The 19,702-nt window shown below is 45.5% G+C and overlaps 1 protein-coding gene across 5 annotated transcripts in view; it reads left to right on the forward strand.

Moving 5' to 3' along the window:
• The first annotated feature begins 4,031 nt into the window (after positions 1 to 4,031).
• SLC39A12 (solute carrier family 39 member 12) overlaps positions 4,032 to 19,702 on the forward strand; it is an 87,705-nt gene continuing 72,034 nt past the window's right edge. Inside the window, exons 1-4 of one of the 5 annotated variants that reach the window (XR_006708853.1) lie at positions 4,032 to 4,582; positions 5,688 to 6,034; positions 13,508 to 13,789; positions 17,656 to 17,863. Coding sequence is in view for 4 of the 5 variants with exons in the window: in XM_045463853.1 (XP_045319809.1) it covers positions 5,774 to 6,034; positions 13,508 to 13,789; positions 17,656 to 17,863 (751 nt within the window). In the remaining variant the exon portion in view is untranslated. The remainder of the gene's footprint in view (positions 4,583 to 5,687; positions 6,035 to 13,507; positions 13,790 to 17,655; positions 17,864 to 19,702) is intronic. The other 4 variants (XM_045463853.1, XM_045463852.1, XM_045463855.1 and 1 more) reach the window with 4 other exon arrangements.

The following is a 19,702-nucleotide window of genomic DNA, read 5'->3' on the forward strand; positions in this document are numbered from 1 at the left end:
ACAGTGATTCACCCAGAGTGAGTCAGAAAAGGAGTTGTGAAATGAAGTGGTCACTGGACCTCCTCAAACCCGCTCTCCGCTTCTCTTAGCTTTTTCCATGTCTGAAAAAGTCACTTCACGAAGCAGAAAAAGACGACAACGCGGATCATTGTTGTCTCCAGGGGCACCCGTGTTTGCATCTGGCACAGACGAACGGAAGACTTGGCAAAAGGGGCCTCACAGACATCCAGATGTAGGGGCTTAGCGGTGTCACTCAATCCAAACTGCAGGGACAGGGCACCGGGGGCTCCCACCGTGACTCGTGACTCGGCTGATCACTTTCCTGTTTAGGCTCCTTCTTCGGTCTTCTGGCTCCAGCCCTTGGCCTCCGGCTCCTTAAGTCCCTGGGGCCACATGCAGTGTCGTTTCTGCCTTCCGGACGCTCCCTTTGCTGTCCCCAGCGGACTTCAGCTATGTCATGTGCCTCACTTCTCGGGAGCCTGGAAAAGTGAGGCGGATGGATAGAGGGTGGGAGCCCAGCAAAGTCTGCCCCTCAAAGCTTTGTTCCCACAGAGAGAATCATGGAAAGACACCAATGACATGGAAAGCAAGCTATAAGTGACGATTCATCAAAGCCCAATGGGAAGGTGAATTTTTGAAATGACCTATAAAATGGATCCATTTACGGCGAGACCAACCTGAGATGAATAACAACGATGAGCTTCAAAATCATGCATATAACATAATTCAAATTCTGTTAAAATAATCGAAAGAGATCAACTAAAAGACATAAACTAAAAAAGATACACATAATACAGAGGCCACTTTTTTTTATACTCTTAGGTGTTTTCTACAGTTTCTTTTTTATTTTTAAAAACTAAAAAAAATTTTTTTAACGTTCATTCTTTTTTTTTTAATTTTTTTTTTTTTAACGTTTATTTATTTTTGGGACAGAGAGAGACAGAGCATGAACGGGGGAGGGGCAGAGAGAGAGGGAGACACAGAATCGGAAACAGGCTCCAGGCTCTGAGCCATCAGCCCAGAGCCCAACGCGGGGCACGAACCCGCGGACCGCAAGATCGTGACCTGGCTGAAGTCGGACGCTTAACCGACTGCGCCACCCAGGCGCCCCTCAGATTGACATTTTCTAATTGTTACTTCCGTGTCGCAGAATCAGAAGTTGTGTAAGGTAGTCCCTACCCTGTAGGGGCTGTCTTCTCAGTGGAATATCCTGCTTTTCCTCTGAGACATCGTTTCGTGAACAGGTAGCATTTGTCTCACACGCCTGCGAGGTTGCCCTGTTAGGTACTATTGAAAAGTAGAACCTGAGATTCTATTGGTTTCAAAGTTCTATTTTTTGCTTACATTTTTTTTTTTTTTCCTCTGAGAATTTTTGGGCTGAAAGGTTTGGGGAAGAATTCGAAAATCAGAATGTAGCAGATCATTTCCTTGATGATGGGCTCTCCTCTGATTCCTCTGTGTATCCCCCCCGCCCCCCACCCATGCTGTGCTGTAAGAGAAGCTTGCCCTTATAAGTAGACTCAAGGGACCTCATCACAACCCACGGTTGCTCCATGGTGTAAACACCAGTTTCAATGCGGACGGGCCTGGATTTCTGGTGGCACCTACCATCTGTGTGACACTGAGTATTTCTGAGATGTAATGAGTTCATTAGGTTCCATCGATATCACATGAGAAAATACACATGAAGTTGCTTAGCACCGTGCCTAGGCATAAAAGACACTCACAAAATGGTAACAAACATTATTATTTAGAGAGGTTAGTGTCTTGGAAAAAGAGGGAAGAAGACCACGTAAAGGAGCACCTGGGGAGAAACTGGGCCCAGAGGTAGCTCAGAGTTGTAGGACCTCCTATTACTGCCCAAGAAACGCGCCCCCCCCCCCCCACGGCTGAATGCTGAAGAGGCACGCACAAAACCCTGTCGCCAGCTCAAAGCCTCCTCTCCTGAGGAAATTTGCTGGGAAATTGTTGAAATGGATATATAAATCTGTGATGACTACGGAAGTGAATGATGATCCCTAAAGTTGTACAGTGCACAACCTGCAAAACTGTACTGGGCATGCCAGAACTATACCCACAAGATGGCTTTCTCCTCGTTTCAGTCTCTTAAATTGCTGATGTGTTGTATTTTACGTTTCCCGGTGGGCCCCTTTAAATTCTTTCTAGGTCAAGGCAGGGAACCCATGTCAATACGTTATAAGACCTGAAGAAGTTGAAAGGTAGGATATACCAAAAGGCACAGAATCCACGCTGAAAGAAGGACTGGTCAGTCCCTGTGTTCCCTCCCACTTCCGGTCCCCTGCATCTTCCTGTGATGGCACAAAGTATCTGTACATCAAGACATACTGCAGCAGACGTGAGTGGTCCCAAGGGGGCTAAATGCCTTGTAACTATCAGTCAGGAGGAAATTAGCTCCTTCTTTATGCATTTGTTTAGCTAACATCTGAAACGTACTACCCCTCGACGTTGGCTTCGATTGCAAGTACAACCATGTTTGAGGAAGGTTGGTTTCAGGCTTGTGGGGGAAGCAGACGGCTGCGACCCAGAGTCAGGAGAAGGTGACACCAGCCGTGTTCCGCCAAGTGTCTCCTTACCCTTTATTATTCCCACTTTCTTCCGATGCGCCTGCCGGCCCTCCGCGGTTTGGCTGGACTTGGGGCCACATCCAGGGCTTCCCCCCGACCCACCTGAACGTCATCTCAATGGGGACAGGGACAGGGACGTGGTCGGTGGCTGACTGTGAGGGCGCAGCCAGCCTTGGGGGCAAACAGCGCAGGCTCGCACGTGACGGGGGGGCAGTCAACCTCGTGGGGTGTCGAGCGGCTGTGGGTGGGGTGGCTGCAGGCGGTGGGAGCAGCTGAGAATTCCTGCAGGAGGTCACATGCTGGGGTCCTATCGGGAGCGAATCCCTTAGCCACAGGGAAGCCGAGGCTGGGAAATAGGACTTCTGGGGTGGACACCGGCATAGGGGAATCGGGAAAAAGCTCCCCAAGTCTGAGAAGGGGGGCACTGGCCTGGCACCAGCGGTTAGAGCGAATCAGGATCCGGTTCCGCTGCAACCCGGCAGTTTATGCAGTGAGACCTGGGCAGGGAAGACAGATGCGGCACCTGCTCGTTTGGGGCGGGGCCAGGAAGCCAGGGCTTAATTCCGGAAGCAAGGTCAAGCCGAGGGACTGAAAGCACGCGATAGGAGGACGTGATACTGTGCTCAGTAGGTTTTTGGACTACTTTGCTCTAGTCACCTCCCAGACGACCCCCGAGGCCCCCCGGGGCTGAGATGGTCTCCCCTGTGGAGATGGAGGGGGCTCTGGCCACGTCCCTCTGTCCTGAGCCCAGGCCCTTCTCTGCCCCGACTGGGGTCACAACTGGGGGGGTCCTGACCAGCTCCTCTCGCCTCTGCTGGCCTGGTGATTCTGGACACTCACTGCAGCTCGTCTCACCAGAGAGCTCGGGAGAAACAGGCCAGGTCTCTGCCCTTGGCAGTTTAGGCAAATCGAAGGGCTCCGTGATGTGCAATTAAAGAGAAGCCGGGCATTTCTGGGAGCATTTGCCTTCCACGTTTCTGTGAGTATTAGCAGCGTTCTCTTAGGATGGCCTCACCCTGCTGCTGCCAGTTTTCATACCCAGTTAGTGACGGAGGAGCTAATCCCCCCAACTGCTTTCTCTTTTCATTTCCTCCGCCTCCTTCCAGAAGCCCCCTCCCCTCCCCACTCCTACCCCAGGGCCCGAACTCGGAACTCCGTCCCTTCCCTTCATCCTTCAGCTTCTCTTTGTTTTTCATGTACCATTTACGTGCCCTCTGTGCATTTTGAAATCGTGGGTTGTAACTTCTTACCTCCTATACAATTTGCCACTTTGTTCTCTCAGTCACTCCTTCCTAAGAATTTGCTGAGAGCCTGTTTCACGGGGCGTTTGTATCACAGACTCTGGGGTCAGAATATACACGCTAATTAAAGTTCCCCACTCCCATCCACTTACTTCCCGGGTAAGAACTTTATGCCTCCAATAAAGACTTTTCCTCCTGTTTAAAGACAGCTTTTTACAGATTTTCGAATGCCTTCAACCTTTTAAACCTCTGCACCTGATAAAATTAAGGCTTTAAAGAGCTTACTTTTTCAATAAATCTTTGGTTTGAGGGTTGATAAAACAGAAAAGCAACTGAAAAGAAAAAAGAAATCTCGATCTAACACTAAAGCCTTTCCGTCCTGCAAGGTGGAATCCTTTGACCTAGATCTGTCTCTTCAAAGGCACGTGACTGTAAGAAATTCTAGGTTTTTCTTAGACTTCTAAGATAACTGGTAAATATTGATCTAAAACGTTAGGTTCATTAGCCACTTTTCTTTGATTTTCCTGAAAATCTGCCAGACAGAAAGTTCTCACTTTTACCCGCCTTCATTGGTATCCCCGGAGCAGTTTTCTCCACAGCAACCGAAAACGTCTCTGGGTTGAAATAATCCTCTCCTGCTTCCAATGCACAGTCAAGGAATTTTAAAACCAGAGGACTTTGTAATCACAAAATACTCTCCGAGATTTAGAAGGCCACAGAGCTCCAGAGAAATAGCCATTTATCTTTCTTCTAACGGTAAGCACTGCGTTTAGAAATGTTTGTAGCATCTTCTGTCATTTTTTAATGCTAACATAAGAATCTTAAACTCTCTCTCTCTTTTTTTTTTAAATCGTGGAAGTAATCCCAGTATCTTTGTTACTACCCCACAGTCATTATTAGGTCATTTCTGGGCCAAGATCTGACATGAGATGCTGTTAACAATTTGTGTTCCTTAAGCAACAGATTGAAGAGATTAATTTTTTTTTTTTCCAGAAAGCTCATTGGCTCTAACATTGTCCTTTATACCTTTAGTGACCACTGAGTCTGTGGATTTATTGTGGCTCTTGCGATCTTGAAACACTCTTGTTTTTCTGCTAGCTCGTACTTTTAATAAATTAAAAACTGGAAAATGACCAGTGTTTTCTGGACGTGACAATTTTCTTCCATAGTACCCTTCTTATCTAAAACCTTCTCACTCAGCATGATGTACGTAATTTGTTGAAATTTATTTTCTCAGGCACATCTGGGTGGCTCAGTCGGTGAAGCATCCGCCTTCGGCTCAGGTCTTATGGTTCGTGGGTTCAAACCCCGGTCGGGCTCTGTGCTGACAGCTCAGAGCCTGGAGCCTGCTTCAGATTCTGTCTCCCTCTCTCTCTCTGCCCCTTCCTAGTTCGCACTCTGTTTCTCTCTGTCTCTCAAAAGTAAACATTTAAAAAACTTAAAAAATAGTAATAATAAAAAGAAACTGATTTTCTCTTTATTTTTATTTGTTTACTCGAGTGATGAGAACCACACCTCACAGAGTTCTACATTAGGATGGGATAAAGTGAGGGTATTTCCTGTCTGGTTCCTATGACTTGTACCCCGTGCAAGATAAACAGAGAAACTTACCCTTCCTGACTTTTTTACTCTTTTTTATTTTAGAAGGAGGCAGTGTGACAAACTTCTTGGATGTTCTACAGTTCAAAAGTCTCCAGCCATGATAGTTTCCTGCTGTTTGCAGTTATAAATGACCTACAGACCCCCTACTGTTCAGAAACAGCTTGCCATTGCAAATCAGCTTAGCCACCCAATTAATGAATCCTTTCAAACACGTTGCAGCCACAGTAATTAAGGCCTTTATTTTCCCCCTTTACCACAGAAATTCCTCCCATTACAAGTTTACACCGTGAACGGCAAGCCACCCAACTCCCTTAGACACTGACCTGAGGTAAAGGAAGAGTGGAAATGTGCTTCTGGACAAAGCTTCCGGTATGTTGGCTGCCATTGTTCCTTCTCCTCAGCCTTGTTCCCTCTACTGAGACAGAAAGACCCTCAACCCAGGGCAGCGGCAGCACTTGGAGTCCAGGCCACCTGACGGAAGTGCTACGAGCTCTCTCTGCTGGCGATCCCCCACCCCTGAACCATTCTGGAAGCCTCCTCAAAACACTGATGGAGAAAACTGGCTGCCCACGGAGGACAAACGGGATGCAAGGAGATTGCCATCTGGTTAGTGTAACAGAATGGGATCAGGTACCAGGGAACGTTCAAGAAAGAGCAGTGGCTTCTCTAGCCGTTTGCTTCAGTAAGGCAAACTCAAATGCAGTACCCAAGTGGGCCGTGCCTTGTGATATCATGTCTCCCATGTTTAGGATACGGAAAGTCATTTAGCGTTCTACAAATAGTACTTGAAAACAGGGAGGATCTTGTTGTAGTAAAATGGTAATGTTTGTAGAAGCCTTTCTACGACCCTTGTGCATGTTCAGAGGTATTTAGTTATAAGTGCGAACTTTTTATTTTTAAGAGAGAGAGAAAGAGTGCATGTGTGCACAAACTGGGGGTGGGGGGTGGGTGCCCGAGATGGGGGGAGAGAGAGAGGGAAAGAGAGCAAGGAAGAATCTTAAGCAGGCTCCATGCTTAGTATAGAGCCCAATGTGGAGCTTGATCCCACAACCCTGGGATCATGACCTGAGCCAAAATCAAGAGTTGGACACTTGACCGACAGAGCCACCCAGGTGCCCGCAAGCATGAACTTTCAGTTCTTTCTTCTTTCTGATTCACTAATCTCCCCCCCGCCCCCTTTTCTTTTGTGGTTGCCGTGAACTTGTGCGTCACTGGTTAGATACGATTTGTTTTTGGTGGCACAATGATAGTACTATTATATTTGTCTAATGTTGAATTTTTTAAGTTTATTGATTTATTTTAAGAGGGAAAGCATGCATATGTATGAGCAGGGGAGGGGCGTAGGGAGATGGGGGCGGGGGAGAGAATCCCAAGCAGGCTCCACGCTCCACACTGAGTCTATCTGGGGACTCGATCCCACCACCGTAGGGTTATGACCTGAGCCATAGTCAAGAGTCAGATGCTCAACCAACTGTGCCACCCAAGCACCTTTAATGTCGGATTTTTAAGTACTTTAGCCTGATTGTTGATTGGTGTTTTCTAGTATTTTGCATGGTGGGCAGTTAATGAATTGGGTGATCACCCTCTTAAAAATGAGGTATCTGGGCTAAAATGAGGTCTGTGGCTCCTGTGGCCTGGGCCCACAGCCTACCCCCGGTTTGCCAGGCGACTCTTACGCCCTGGCTGCACCTCAGCATTGTCTGGGCAGCTCTCACCAAATACTATGTGGAGACTTCTTCCTCCATAGATGAGGTTGAATTAACTTGCCTGGGATGGATTTAAAAAAAAAAAAATTCGCTACAGGTCACATGAATGTAACATCCACATTATTGTAAATTCAGCATTTAAGGTAGAATCAGAATGTCTCTGTCAGGGTAGGGGAATTGACAGGAGCCTCACCAGAGGTCAGAGCCCATGTCTTAATTATACCCAAAAATAGACAAAAACACTCTTCACCATCCCTTTCCTGACTGGTGAGATTTTTTTTTTCCAGAATGAACCTACAAATAAATAAATGAAGACATGAATGAATGAATGAATGAATGAATGAATGAATGAATGAATAAATAAATAAATAAATAAATAAATAAATAAATCTAGTAACTGCTTCCAGCAAAAAAATTTTGGCAGACTTTCTCAATCATGCTTAGTTTTAGGGAAAACATTTCCTGGCCAAGTGTTTTTGTTTTTTGTGTTTTTTGTTTTTTTATTTTTTTGTTTTTTTGGTTTTTCTTTCTTTCATGACAGAAGGGTCTGCTAATAGAATTTGTCTCTGCTCTGTGCAAACAGTGAATAATTCAATAATTAGTGAAATTCCCAAGGGTCCCCAGAGCAAACATGTGTTATAATAGGCAACTCATCTGTGATGACATTAATTTATATATATAGCAACATAAGACTTCCCCATGGAAATAAGTAGGAGTCATGTCTTATTAATGTCCTCTGAGAATTTGCTGTGGGGAAATGTTCTCCTCTAATGACATAAAGTGCCTTATTAAGGCTGTTTGAATATTAGTCAAGCTAGGGGGAATGTAAACATGCAAAATTGTTCTATGTTTTGTTTTGTTTTGTTTTTCAGAGGGAGACACTGTTTTGCACTTTTTGTTTTCTGTGACATTATCGAGACTTTGGCCAATTTCGCTTCCGTTTCAGCTATTTTTATTCCTATGAAGTGAAACACAGTCTTTAATAGCTTCCCTCTCTTGCTGCTGCTATTTCTTTGTGTAAAAGACTGAGGTAAAAAAAAAAAAAAAGTCATGGGGTGGCCTGGGTGGCTCAGTCAGTTAAGTGTCTGACTCTTGATTTCGATTCAGGTCATGATCTCACGGTTCACGCGTTTGAGCCCCGCCTCGGGCTCTGTGCTGGCAGTGCTGAGCCTGCTTGGGATACTGTCTCTCCTCTTTCTCTCTGGCCCCCCTTTCAAAATAAATAATAAACCTTAAAAAAAATAAATGCAAATTTCAGCTTCACTTGCACAGAGGGCTGCAATTCACCTGAATCACCCATAGGCAAGGATTCCATGAAATCTCTCCACGTCGTTCATAAAAAGCCGGGGAGAAACAGTGTCCTATTGATTTCACAAGCATCTGCATTCTGGCACAAGCCACAGGGCTTAGCTTGTTGTTGGATCTTTTGTGTCTTTTTAGGAACTTCGTCCAGTTAGAGGCAGGGTTTAGATTAGAAATTCTGTGGTAAAAAGAGGGCAAGGGGATGAGTTCATATCCCTAAATGTCTGGAAAAAAAAGAGGGAAGTGAGTGTCTTAAATTTGTGGGGGGGAGACGAAAAGTTTCCAATTTTATTTCAGGCTTAGGTAAAAACTGAATGGGTGTGTGTGTGTGTGTGTGTGTGTGTGTGTGTGTAAATCAATCTGAACTATCTGAAAGCACTGTGCACTTAAATCCATTCAAACTTCAGCCTTTGAAAATGGACAGTCTTGCCTGATCGTGGCCTGGTTTCTTTTTTTCAATGAGAAGGGTTAGACTGCAGTTTTAATGAATTTAATGAGGGATTAAGTAACTCTAAGAGAACAAATTCCACTTCAGTAATGATGAGAACCATAACCCTACATGAGTTCCAGAAGCGGTGAAGGGATAAGAACCTGGTATCTGGAGTCAGCCAGCCCTGGGCCCAAATCCTTGTTCTGGCACTTTCCAGCTGTTAGGTCATGCCGAACCTCAGCTTTCTCATCTGTAAGATCAAAGTGCCGGTCCGGTCCTCTCCTCGGGGAGCTCTCTGTGAGGACCGCAGGGCCATACATGAGCTAGCTGGGGCACGAGAGCACCAGCTCTCTCTGTGCCCTCACATTTCCTGTATGTTATGGACATGTCCAACGCAGCGCTTCTGGGAAATAAGATCCTCCTCAGCACCCCCTTCTGTCCCCTCCCCCCCCCCACCCCTCCCCCACCAACTGTTCAGGGCTTGGGGTGTTTATTCAAGACCTCCAAGAGATTCAACCTCCCTCCCGCGTTTGTCTTAACCTGCCGTGCGTTGAAGAGTGGACAGCATCGAGCTTTATCTTAACTTGTTGATCTAACAGGCTTCTTAACCCTTCTCAGTAAGACTTATCTCTTTGTCGGTCAGAAATGCCACAAAATCTGGTCATGGGTCCACAAAAAGCCAGTGCCTGCCATCAGTAAACACCCCTCCAACTCTTTGGCAGGAAAAGGAAGAAATATAATTTCCTTTTTATGATCAATTCTAAGACAGCCCTCTCCCCCCAGAAGAACTGAAAAAGCCTAAGAACTTGAAAAAGGCCAGTGGGCTTATTCAGAACCCCAAATCAACTTTAAGCATCTTTGGATCTAAAAATTTTAAAGTTTATCAAGTCTGACAACTCCTATTAACATAGAAGAAACATTTCCTGTTGCTTTTTGTTACCGAGACTCTCTCCTCGCATAAGCAATGAACAAAGCTGAATGCAGCAGCTGGGGGAGGTGATCTGATTTGGCTATTGGAATCCAGAATCTGTGCTTTTCTCCCCAAAAAACTTAGGCCCCCACATGACAAGATTAAAAGGAAAATCAATGGATTATTCCTGAATGAGTCCATTCTTCTTTAACAAAGAATCACTTCACCAGGGTCAGTGCTTTGGATGGGTCTTGATGCCTATGAGGTGTAAGTATTTGCAAAATTGGACTAAACGTCCTCCCCCCAAAACAACCCAGCCACTGCTAACAGCTCTAACAACTGAAACAAATCTTGTGATGATGAACCGGAAAGTCCAGTCCACCATCAACCCCCATGGTGCTTTTTGTCATGTCAATGTCTGTTCGATTTTCTGGTGTTCCCTAGTGTTCTTTCCTCAAGCCACTGTCTTCTGTACAAAGGTAACTCCTTTAAGAATCAGATGTCTCGGGGGCACCTTAGTGACTTAGGCGGTTGAGCAACCGACCTCGGCTCAGGTCATGAACTCATGGTTTGTGAGTTCAAGCCCCACATCAGGCTCGCTGCTGTTAGCACGGAGCCCGCTTCAGGTCCTCTATCTCCTTCTCTCTCTGCTCTTCCCCCACTTGTGTGCTCTCAAAAATAAATACACGTTTAAAAGAAGAATCAAATAACATAAAAGGGCAGAAGGTTTTCAATTCATGGTCATTTGATTCGCAATTGAGCTTTATTCCAGCAGGTCTCAGAAACTTAAAGCAAGGTTTGGGCAACCTCTGTTCATTCAAGAGGACTGAAATCTCTAGTCAGACAAAATGAGATGCTCCACAGGTATTTAAAACATTTTCAGCCAAAAGCAATTGACCTTCCATGTTATATGCTTTTTAGAAACCACTTCTGGAGTGAACATTGGTATGATTTCAGATCTTACCCTCTCCTCTGCTGCCCCAGGCCACATCCCTCCTATTCCAATCCTAGAAAGGTACATTGGAGAGGAACCACAAATGGACAGGAGTGTGAGGCACGTCAGACAGGTGAGGTGTAGCCATATAGTCTGCTGTGTGCTATCAAACGAGCTCCGGCCACATGTATCTGGTCTGGTGGCTTCACGGAGGTCCCATTTCTCGTGTCACTGATACCCTTTTGCCTCATCAACCTCATCAAACAGCCTAAACAGCATTTGAAAGTCTGTCAACAGGAACTCATTCAATCTTCAAGTGGTACTATGTTCTCTCATTGATTTCTATTAGAGCCTTACCAATTACTTGGCCTCCCCATTGACCTCTTTTTCTATCAAACAGGAGGGAGAGAAAATTACTGGTTGAAGGGGTTGCACTTTCAGTGCATAGGTGGGTCTACAGCTCAAATTCTTCATGGCCCAAAGCAAAGAGATAAGCAAATAAAGTGAATCATTGGCATAGTGGGAATTAAGATTGGGCAACCACTATTAGCTTTGTGATTTTAGGTACATTACCCTTTTGTAGACTTGGTTTTCACATATGCTATAGGTATACCTTCCTTGTAGAAGGAGGACATACCTCATGCTGGATCCTGTGCACACAAATGTACCCACTGTTTAATTCACGAGGCACCAAATAATTGAGGAATTGTTACTCTAATTCTTTACATCATTGCAGAAATAGTTGGTGACTTATCACATAGGCTGGGGCCATTTTGTTTTCTATTTAAAATTTTGGAATCCTGTTCTTACCATCAAAAAACTCATTATCTGACTTTTTCCAGAAGTGATTAGATTGAGGAATGCCCAAACACATAAGGTGTTTAGCACAATCCTGGGCACCTGGCTTCCAGTAAAGGCTAGCTAATGCTATCAATAGTTCGGTTTCAGGAGGCGGTATGTTACAAAGAGAGGCTTGATGACACTATGTTTCAGTTGACTAACCTCCTTGAGTCTTGGTGTCAGCCCCGCCAATAGCTACCAACCCATGGACTTTTCTCATCTGCTACTCAAGAAACAGAAATGTGCTGGGGTGGTTTCAGTGGTGGCGCTTAATAGTCACATTGAGTGACTTGATGGGAAGCCGATGTCTCTCTTTTTGCTGAACTCTTACCCCATCGCAGTTGAGTTGGGGAGAGAACAGAACCTGTATGGCTTGTGAAGAATGTGATTAATGCTTTGCTTTGGAGACAGATGACATGTTTCTTCCTGACTCAGACGGTATGTCCCAGATGTTATCTGGTGGGACACACAGCATACATGGAATTAGGACGCCTGAAATTTCCACCTCAGAGAACAGATGAAAAGATACCATCGTACGTTGTCCCACATTGGGAAGAGTCCTTCTGGGGCTCAGGACAGGCATCCCTCCATGCCTTCATTCTGTGGCTGTGCCTCTGGGATCCTAGGAGAGTTGTCAGGAGCTCCCCACTGTCTCTGAAGGAAGGCAGCTCCTGTCTTGTGGGGAGGGCTTCCCTTCCATAGCCCTGTGTGTATCTTTTTCTCATTGTCCCGTTACGTTACCTGAAGCACCTTCTGCCATGCAGACTTCCCAGATTAGATGAGCCAGACGTCTTGCTGTGGGTGTGAAGCAAGTAAAGTGTTGTGGAAATATTTTTTAGCCGTCCTCTTAGGTAGGATAAAGGCGAGGCAGGTGGCGTTCGTTCATTCCATTTCACGCCTTGTAAGTGCCAGGCATTGTGCCGGATGCTGAGGATAGAACCGTGCACGGACAGAACCTGGCCTTAATGGACCACTCGTTCTTGAAGGAAGAGAGAAAATAAACACGGGGAGAGAGCAAGTTTAGAACACTAGTGCTATGGAGAAAATAAACGTGATATATGTTAGAGCTGCCACCGGCCACGTGTGACCATGGGCCACTTGATAACGTGGCTCATCTGAATCGACACGTGCTGGTAAGTGTAAAGTACGCACCAGAGTTTGAAGACTTGGCATGACGAAAAGAATGTCAAATGGCTCACAAATAACTTCTTAAAATTGGGATTACAAGTTGAAGTGATCATATCTTGCATATCTAGGTTTCAGTAAGACACATTACTAAATGTATTATTAAAATTAATTTCGCTTTTTCAAACGCGGCCACTAGAAAATTTAAAGTGATGCGTGACTCGCCTCGTGGCGAGGGTTGTGTTTCCATCGAACAGTGCTGTGCTGGAGAACGTGGGACGGGGGGGTTGGGGCTTTCTACTTTGGGTAGGGTGTGGATCCTCAACAGGGTATCTCTTTAAGCTGAGATCTGAGAATTGAGGGGAAGGAGACCCGAAAGATGGTGGAAAGAGCTTGGTGGAACTGATGGAAAATCACAGGGGCGGAAGGTTAGTGAGCGATGTGGAGAAAGGCTAAGGGAAGACAAGAGAGGTAGGCAGGCAAGAGCCAGACCAAAGAGAAAAATGTATGGAGCTTAGATTTCATTCTAAATGGGGTCATTACCTTAAACGCCAAAGAGCCAATGGGTTTTACTCAAGGCAGCAGATGGACATCTGGAGAGAGAGAGATTACTCTCAGGGAATAAGGGCTCCCCGGGAGGGCAACATCAATGTGTAGAAGTCCAGCCACGACTACCTTATTTGAAGCTGGCTGTTAGACCTACCCGTATTCCCACCCGCCCCCCCATTCGTACAATAATGAGCACTGGAGATCTGGCGGTCGTTAGTGTTCTAGGACCCTTTGCTAAACTTTGTTTCTACTTTTGTTGTTTTATGTTTTGTTTTTGGCACAGTGCTTTGAACCAGATGCCCTGTTGCTAATAGCTGGAGGAGATTTTGAGGATCAGCTCAGAGAAGAAGTGGTCCAGAGAGTGTCTATTCTCCTCCTCTTTTACATTATTCATCAGGAAGAGATCTGTTCTTCTAAGCTCAACATGAGTAATAAAGAGTATAAATTTTACCTGCACAGCCTCCTCAGCCTCAGGCAGGATGAAGACTCCTATTTCCTTTCACAGAACGAGACGGAAGATATCTTGGCGTTCACCAGGCAATACTTTGACACCTCTCGAAGTCAGGTAAGAAGGGCACAAGTCAGGTAAGAAGGGCGCCTGGCTGTGCTGCTAAGAGACAGACTTGGAGCCCTGTTTTCTGTCACTTGTTTATCCCCATGACAGTCGAGGACGTCTAAGAGAGGTATTTGTGGGTTTTAGTGATGGGATGTTAAGTGACATCATTTGAAATTCTGAGTATAAAAGGGGGAAGGGTGATGACTAATGATTGTAAAAGGAGTTCTAGCCAGAAGGCAGGTGGGTGGTTGGGTGGGCAGGAAAGCCAGGTGACAGGACAACTCTCTTTTCCTGAACGTGAAAGTGAGTGATTCATGGCTTCCGATCGATCTCCAAGAACTGACCCACGGTGGGGAGGACGCGATGCTCTTTGCCTCACCTTCCGGCCAGGGAAAAAGAAGACAGACCCGGTGTGAGAGAGGTGAATTTATCATTCGTTGCTTCACCCAAGAAGCAGCTTGCAAAAAGCATTATTCATGACAGTCAGCACAGACAATAGCTCTTCTGTAGCTTTTGATTTGTGCCGCACATGTGCAGGGGTCTCTCGAAGTGCTTTGCTTTCCTCGTGGCTCCCACTGTGAGGAACCAGGCACCTGGTCCCTTCTGGCCTTCGTTACTGTTCCAGCAAGAGCTGGCCTTTCAATTACCTTTATGCTTTCTGCCTTGCGGTGGGGAGTTTGAGCAGATAAAGCGCTCTGGACGTAGGAAAAATTTTAAAGCCACGTTTTCTTAAAGAATTGATTGAACAGTCACCAGTGCATTTTGAAGAGTGCCATGAAACCTGTTTTATTTTTCTCTCTTGAATTTTTCATTGACGTGTGTCTTTGAGCCGCTGTAACAAAAATACCACAGACTGAGTGGCTTCTACACAACAGAAATTTATTTCTCATGGTTCCAGAGGCTGGAAGTCTGAGTTCAAAGTACTGGGCAGATTTGATATCTGGTGAAAGCCCCCATCCTGATTCCTCAGAGACCATCCCCTCACTGCGTCCTCAGATGGCAGAAGGGGCAGAGGAGCTCTCTGAGGTCTCTCTCCTCAGGGCACTAATCCCATTCCTGAGGACTTCACCCTCATGACCCAATCACCTCCCAAAGGCCCCGCCTCCTAACACTATCACAGTAAGTGGCAGGATTTCAACATTTGAAATTTGGGGGAACGCAGTCATTCAGTCCGTAGTGATGTATATGGACGTATTTGGTTTTTGGCCTCAATTCTGGCTTCCAGGAGCCCAAAGGTGTCTGTGCATTCATGGTGTGGCTCAACGACCAGCCGACATATCCTCCAACTTGCTGTAAAAACGTTTAATTTCTCTTGCGATTGGCACACAGATGGAAAGACTGTTTCCTGAGGTCTTTGTGGGCATCATTTTGGTAACTCTCATCTCATGACTCTCCAAATAGGGCCATATTTTTGTGTCCACTTCCAACTGAGAAAGCGGGTTCCTTTCTGGAATTCGGTTTCTGCTTCAATAAGGAAGTACGCCCACATACAGTTTCTTGAGTGCAACATCCATATGATACAAGATCGGTTCAGGTTAGCCACTTCGAAGCAGATGGTGTGTATATATTCGACGCAGACTTCTGGTTAGCCAACACAGGCCGCAAATACCTGGGCCTCCAAGTGTATGTGAGAGCCAACATTCCGAGAACAGAATAAAATAATTCAAGATTATGTGTAGACGTACTTTTTCCGCCTCTTCAGTCAAGAAGAATTAAGAGCTCGTAACCGCTGCTGGGCCTCGGACGGTTATCTTCTGGAGGAGAGCACTGTCTCCAGTTCCTGGGAAGGGCCCTTTGTTCGCTTGGGCTGGAATTCCCTTAGGAATCCTTAGTCACTCGATCCAGACTTGTACAGGAGGCCTGTGGGCATCTCACCGGAGGATACCGCTGTCTCCGACTAGAGAGCGTGAGGCCACAGACGGTGCTGGCGGACCAGGCCCGCCATTACCAGCAGCTCCAGGTCTTGGTCTGCACAGGACTCAGCCTCTGCAGGTGAAGCCACTAACAGCCACTCCAGGGGGGCCTTAACCAGCTCACCAAGAAACAGCTTTACCCTTAGGGTGGCTAACGTGGCCACCTTCCCTGATGGCCCAGAGTATAAACATCCCTCTATTCCTTCATTCTCTTTTATCCAACTACTATTTTTATCTTCTTGGCTCAGTCTCTTGCTCCCACCTCTCCCTGTTTTTTCCCCCCACTGTTTGCTGTTTCCATGGGAGATAAGCAGGGATCTCTACAGACTTCCCTGCTAGCCCTGACTCTTACATGGAGGAATAATGGGTTGGTATCACCATTATACAGTTGACAAACCCAGACACCTGAGCCATTTTTAACTCTTTGGACTCCTTCACATTTTCCTACAAGTCCTTTGTAATGTGCCTCAAATACGTCCATTTCTTTCCATCTCTGGGGCTACCATCTTAGGTCGAGAAGTAACTTGGACTAATAAATAACTCCCGAACTAGACATTCAGCCCTTAGTTTCCATCCCTGGCAATGTCTGCACTACTTTGCCACCAGAGTGATATTTCTAGAACATACCATATTGTATTGTTCTTTTGTTTATGCATTAGTGGCTCCTCTGGAGCCTTTAGGGAAAAGCTTTCATGATGGCTCTTGCTACCTTCTCCAGCCTCCTGTCTTTCAGGTGCACCAATGGACACTGGGACCAACAGGAATAGTAGCTAAGATTCGCTGACCGTGTTCCGTGTACCAGCTACCATATGAAGTATTTGACACACATGAGCTAATCTTAATAACCTTTGTGGTAGGCAGCATTGTCCCTTTTTACTGATAAGAATACGAGAGTGAGCAAAGTTAATCATTTGGCCCAAGTTTGCTCAGTTACAAACAGCAGAGATAATTTTAAAACCTAATCTGTCTGTCCCAAGCACGATGCTACGGAACTCACTTTGATGATAGGAAAGGCCCATCAGCAGCTTGGATTTCCGTTTATTTCTCTACACAAAAGGAAGGGTATTTAAGAGCATAGGCTATGGAGTCAGATCTGAGTGCGCATTGGGACTCTACCTGTCACTGGCCAGGTGGTCTGGGAAAAGGGGATCCTGTGCACAGAGCTCTGGGACAATGAAAAGGGAACATAGTGTCATGGACCTAGCATGGCGTCTGGCACACAGTAGGTACTCAGTAAATGTTGGTGTGGCGACGAGGCAAAAATAGGGACTCGGTCCGTTTCAGCCATGATGATGATATTATGGATGTAAAGCCAAGGGAGAGATTTTTATGAATGGGCGTACTAGCGGCATGTAAGGCTAGAGTCTAGCCTTTCAGATGCTCATAATTTAATTGAAGACCACTCAGTGTACACATGGAAAAGATCCCATGTCCTATGGGAGTTCAAAGAACACAGAGACTGTGCCAGCTTTGGCCATCACTTAGCACGCATTGAGCCTGAGACTAAAGGCAGGCTTAAAAAGGAAGTGCTCTGTGATGACACGAGGCCGCAGGGCCGGTGTGAAGTCAAGGTCGGGAGTAGAGATTTGAAAGTCCTTACACTGTGGGCTGGACTTGAAGCTGGAGAAAAACAAGTCACCACCTGGAAGCCTGTGAACAAGAAGAGCGAGAGATCTCTTTGGAGAAGACACATCTCTGAGGGAATAGTGAGAAAGGTTAGGTAACCGAGGACCACTAGGGTGGGAGTTAGAAAATACAGTGTCTGGGCAGATAAAAGAAACAAGCATTTTCCAAACAGAATTCTGTCTGAGACTAGAGAATGTTGATAGTCATGTTCCTACAAACAGCTCAGACCTCTTTAAGGTGAAAAACTCTTGTCTTTTGGGGAAATCCTAAAGATATTTTCATCAAAATGGCTTTCGAGGTGCAAGCTTTTTCTTTTTACTATGCATCTGATTTCAGTGTATGGACACCAAAATGCTGCAGAAAAAGTCTGGAATACTGAGCGGGGATGGCGCTGATGAAAACACACTCCCTCGGTTGGCAGCGATGATCATCACTTTGTCCCTCCAAGGTGTTTGTCTGGGGCAAAGAACCTTGCCGTCTCCAGACTATTTTATGGAATATATTTTCAGTTTTTTGAATAGTACAAATACTCTCCACCTGTCAGGTAAGGATGCTTTTCATGAATGTAACTACCAAGTCATGCCTACTAAACAAATTGTGCCAAAAAGAGTGACGCTTTTTGATGACTAAATTTGTTCAGGTATGTTCTAAACACTATTTTATCATAGCCTGTGGTAAGACAGCTCGGGTGGCCCTTTTAAGGCAAACATGCTATGGTATCTTTGTGGCGATGAGGCAAAAATTGGGACTCGGTCCGTTTCAGCCATGATGATGATATTATGGACGTAGAGCCAAGGGAGAGATTTTTATGACCTGCCGTAAGTGCTGAGGAACGCTTGTCTGTTTGGTACGTAGTCCTGGGCGAGGGGTCACAAACTATTGCCTAGAATGAAGACATGGAAAGCCCAATGGTGCGAGAGCCTTGGTGGTGTTTGCTTGTAGCCATAAAGATCTATTATTTAATTTTAAATAAAAGTCGTGTGAGCTCTCCATCCTGGTTATATTAGTGACTGCCAGCTTTTTGGAACTCCGAGAAGAAATGGGATGCCAGGGATGCAGCCAGAATGTTTGTTTTGCACATTTCTTTGTACTCGACAAGGCATTAAAAATGAAATGACGTCTAAAAAATCTGTACCAGGAGGCCCTGTTTTGCACACCAAGGGCTCTCGGAATGTCGCATAATAGCTGTTGCTGCTGCCAACACACTTCCTCCTGGGAAGTCACAAGAGAAAGGGAGATGTGAATTTACCAAGGGACCGACAATTCCCGTAATCTGGGTAAACCTCCCAACTCTGAAAGAAGGGATTGAGGTCTGGGGCCATACATTCATTGTTGAACTTTCCCTGGACCTGTTAGCACAACCATTTGAAGGACAGATGCGGGTTTCTGCAGTTTATTTTCTTTTTCTGTGAAAAGTTGAAATGTAATTAAATCATGTTACCTGGCTGTCATACACAGGAAACAAGCCAGGGAAAGGCATGTTATGCCGAGAACAATTTTGAGGTGGGAAACAGGGGTTGGGAAATTTTAGCGGTGCGATTCCCGTTGCAACTGGAGGAGAGCCATGACTCCACTTTCCAAATAATGTCAAGATGTAGGCCACTTGAAGGCTCTATCACTCCCAAGAAATGGGAGGTGATCAGACTGCGATACAGAATACAGTTAGAGGCAAGCTGGGTAGATATGGATCATTGTGGACCTTCGTTAAAATGCCCAACTAACTGCTCACGAGCGATCTGCAGTATGGCCTCTTGGGGCAAAAACCAGTCACTTTTGCATCTGAGAAGTCACAATTCCGTTTCCAAGTGCCATTTCGTGTCAGCACAATTAGGTGTTTGTTTCAGAAGCCATGAGACATTTTCTCTCACAGCTGCCCCGAGCTAGGACTCTGCTGATATTGATGGTATCATGGAAGACAGTATGCTCATTTTAAGTGTTGTTTTTCATTTAAAACTAGTAGAGTTAACATACAGTGTTATATTAGTTTCAGATGTACCATATAAAGATTCAATACTATACATAACTTATCGCTCATCAAGATAAATGTATTCTATATCCCTTTCACCTATTCCCCCATCTCCCCCTGCCCCCTCCTCCCCTCTGGTAACCATGTGTTTGTTCTCTACAGTTAAGAGTCTGTGTTTTGGTTTGTCTGTCTGTCTTTGCTTTTTTCCTTTGTTTGTGTTGTTTCTTAAATTCCACGTGTGAGTGAAATCATACAGTATTTGTCTTTCTCTGACTCATTTGGCTTAGCATTCTACTCTCTAGCTCCACCCACGTTCTTCAAACGACAAGGTTGCGTTTTGTGTGGCCGAAGAATATTCCGTTGTATATATACAACATCTTCTTTACCCATTCATCTGTTGGTGGACACTTGGGCTGC

This window comes from Leopardus geoffroyi, chromosome B4 (assembly GCF_018350155.1).
Source record: "Leopardus geoffroyi isolate Oge1 chromosome B4, O.geoffroyi_Oge1_pat1.0, whole genome shotgun sequence".
In the NCBI taxonomy this organism is placed as follows: Eukaryota; Metazoa; Chordata; class Mammalia; order Carnivora; family Felidae; genus Leopardus; species Leopardus geoffroyi.